We start from the raw sequence: 2,830 nt of genomic DNA on the forward strand, positions 1-2,830 counted from the left end.
CTCGTCCACAGCAAGCACTACAGAGGGTGTATTTCCTTCTCTCCCCCGCATGCACGTTGGTGGCAGCAGTACAGTACTGATGTCTGGTTTCTGTTCTCTTTCGTACAGTTTCGTGTTGTAGGTGCTTTATCTTCGTTTTTCTTGAAAGGATAATCAGAGAGCTGCTCTTCTGTCGTTATCATGGACGGGCGTGAACTAAAAGTAACGGACGTAGTTGGCATAGGAAGTAAAACCACCCTATGTTTAGGAGTACACTACAAAATATATGTGAACGAGGTCCGCCAAAAAAAGTTCAGCAGCCTTGTTTCCCATCGTAGCTACACGTATCCTGACGAAAACCGAATCCGTTTGTAGCTCCAGTATGACCGCAACGTAGAGATTTTGGTGCCATTTGACTGTTGAATATGGGTTTATAATTCGAATCAAGAATATCAAATTGATCATCACAGCTGAAATGGTACGTACAGTCTGAGGCCGTCGCAGGTTAGCATACAGAACTGTAGCATCGGGATAGCAGTCCTTGAATACTTTTGACAGCCTAGTACAGTAACACCAGCTAATAAAAAGGGGGTTAAAGAGTCACATAAGGTCAATATGAACTCATGTGAGGACATTTGTCACCTACAGCACTCACTACGAAAATGCTGTCGCACCCGCGCATGGAATAGCGACAACTAAATGGTGACAGTGGAACCATCAAAGAGAGGAATCGTCATGGAGAACTCCTCAGCATACGTAAGCTTCTGCTCCTCCAGCAGGCCGAGGGCAATCTTTTCCCCAAGGATGATGGACTCGCGATAGTCTGTAAAGTAGTGCACACCAGCCCAGTTGCGCCCGACGCTGATATTCGAGCAGACCTTGTTGAGCTCTCCCTCGACGGTCAGCTTCTCCCCCAAAGAGTCAACAACATCCTCCAATTTGCTGCCATCCGCGGTGGGCACGTACGCAAAGTCAAGCTCGTGCTCGTGGTCGAAGAACGCCTTGAGGATAGTGGTGCACGCGCCGGCCACTGCCGCATGCCCTGCGCCGTACGCCGGGTGCATGGGGCTGCCCTCCGGAAACGCCATGGGCAGCAGATAGGTCCTGCCGGAGCTACCCGTCGGGGAATAGTCTTCGAAGCGGCTGTTCCCAAAGTCGTCCTTGGCGTTCTGCTCGGCGTTGTGCGCGGCAACACGCTCGAGCATGTCCTTATCCAGGGCGTCGTACAGCGGCTTGACGTCGGCGAAGAGCGGGTCCTCGCAGTTGTGGTGGTAGCGCTCCACGCGGCCGCCGACAGCCTCCGGACGCAGACGGCGGTGGACGTTGTACTTTTGGAAGCGGATGCCCTTGAGGGCCCTGGTGGCGACCTCCGTGCACAGGGTGAGAATGTGCGGCGGGCCGAATAAGGCGAAGCCCTGCTGCTTGTCGATGTCGTCATCCTTCTGGAACGGCAGGCCCTTGTCAAAGGGGATCTTCTTGTTGAGCATGATAATGCAGGCGTTCAAGTAAGCCTGATACAGGGCATCATAATGGACATAAGTGGCCAAGTCCCTCGGGGTGCAAATAAATCTAAAGCGTTCGCCGTCCTCATACAACTCCCTTCCCCGCAAGTCGGCCCCGTTCTGCACATCCAGCCAGCTCTCCCACGTGGTCATATAGTCAAGCCCCTCGAGGGCGACACGAACGCGCTGATCCATACGCATTGCTCCGTACTGGATGTATCCATCCGCGCCGCTGTTCACTTGGCCCAGCCCCGCGCTTCCAGACAGCAGAAACTGGGAGATATAGGGCCCCTTGCAATCGCCTTGCGTATTCCCACGGAACACGTTCTGCGCGGTAAACGGCCCGCGCAGGCGCTTGCGCTCCTCCTCCGCGACGGCCGACGCGTCGCCGCACGCGAGGGCGACCCACTCGGTAGCGTTCATGCTCTCCATGGCGGCGGCGACGGTGGGGTCCGCGGCAAACTGCGAGAAGCGGACGTCGCGCAGCAGGGCCATCCAGTAGTTCTCCGTCATCTCCAGCGCGAGCTCGGGGGAGGCGAGGGCGGGCGCGGGCGGCATGGTGACGGCCTGCGCGTCCGGCCCCTGCAGGTCGAACGCGTTCCCCGCGGCCATGCTCTCCCAGGCGCGGACGTCAGTGTGCGGGAAGAGGTGCGAGCTGCGTGCGATGCCGGAGCGGAAGCGGAGCGAGCGCGGGAGGCGGACGCCGGGCGCGGCCTGCGGGCCGAGCGGGATGGCGCGGATGTCGTCCGGCAAGCCGGAATGGACCGCCGCCACGAAGAGGTCGTAGTGCGCGGCGTCGGCTGCCAGCCCCGTGTCGCGCTCGTGCGGCAGCCCCTTCGTGAAGTTGGCCAGCAGCAGCGGCGCGCCCGTCTTCGGGTGCAGGTGAAGCTCCTCCGACCCGTTCGACACGTGCGCGGGGTGCGCACGGTCGTGCGCGAGCTGCGCCGCCGCGCGGCGCAGCTCCAGCGCTTGCTGCTGGCGGGTAGCGCACGGCGTGGCTGCGCGGTCGGGGGGTTGGGCGGCGGAGGTGCGCGCGGAGGCGGCGTTGAGGCGCGGATGCGGGTGGCGGGGGGAGCGGGGGAAGGGCTTTGGCAGGAACGGCCTCGGCAGGAAGGAGGTCGGGGTGAGGGGGAGACGGCGCGGCGATCGTCGTAGGGTGGGGGCCGGCGCCTGGGCGAAGCACGGGGTTGCCATCGCTGCACTCGTGCGAAGAGGATTTGGGCGAAGAGGTACTCCGGAAGAAGGCGAGCGGGAATGGATGAGGTAGGGTAAGGATGAGGTAGGGTAAATATCTTAACGATATTTACCCTATCCTACCTCATCCATTCATGTGAAAATTGGTACCGGAG

The 2,830-nt window shown here is 59.8% G+C and overlaps 2 protein-coding genes; both read right to left on the bottom strand.

Moving 5' to 3' along the window:
* Nucleotides 1-398: 398 nt before the first annotated feature.
* On the bottom strand, nucleotides 399-614 carry CHC_T00008267001 (hypothetical protein; the record flags this gene model as incomplete). XM_005719377.1 has 1 exon in its annotated part: nucleotides 444-614. One exon carries the CDS (start codon nucleotides 612-614, stop codon nucleotides 444-446), a length of 171 nt encoding a protein of 56 aa, XP_005719434.1.
* CHC_T00010172001 (vanadium-dependent bromoperoxidase, vBPO) lies at nucleotides 399-2,675 on the bottom strand (the record flags this gene model as incomplete). XM_005719378.1 has 1 exon in its annotated part: nucleotides 675-2,675. The coding sequence occupies one exon, from the start codon at nucleotides 2,673-2,675 to the stop codon at nucleotides 675-677; it is 2,001 nt and encodes a 666-aa protein (XP_005719435.1).
* Between the last annotated feature and the right edge of the window lie 155 nt (nucleotides 2,676-2,830).

This window comes from Chondrus crispus, genomic scaffold (genome assembly GCF_000350225.1).
Source record: "Chondrus crispus Stackhouse genomic scaffold, scaffold_348, whole genome shotgun sequence".
NCBI lineage: Eukaryota > Rhodophyta > Florideophyceae > Gigartinales > Gigartinaceae > Chondrus > Chondrus crispus.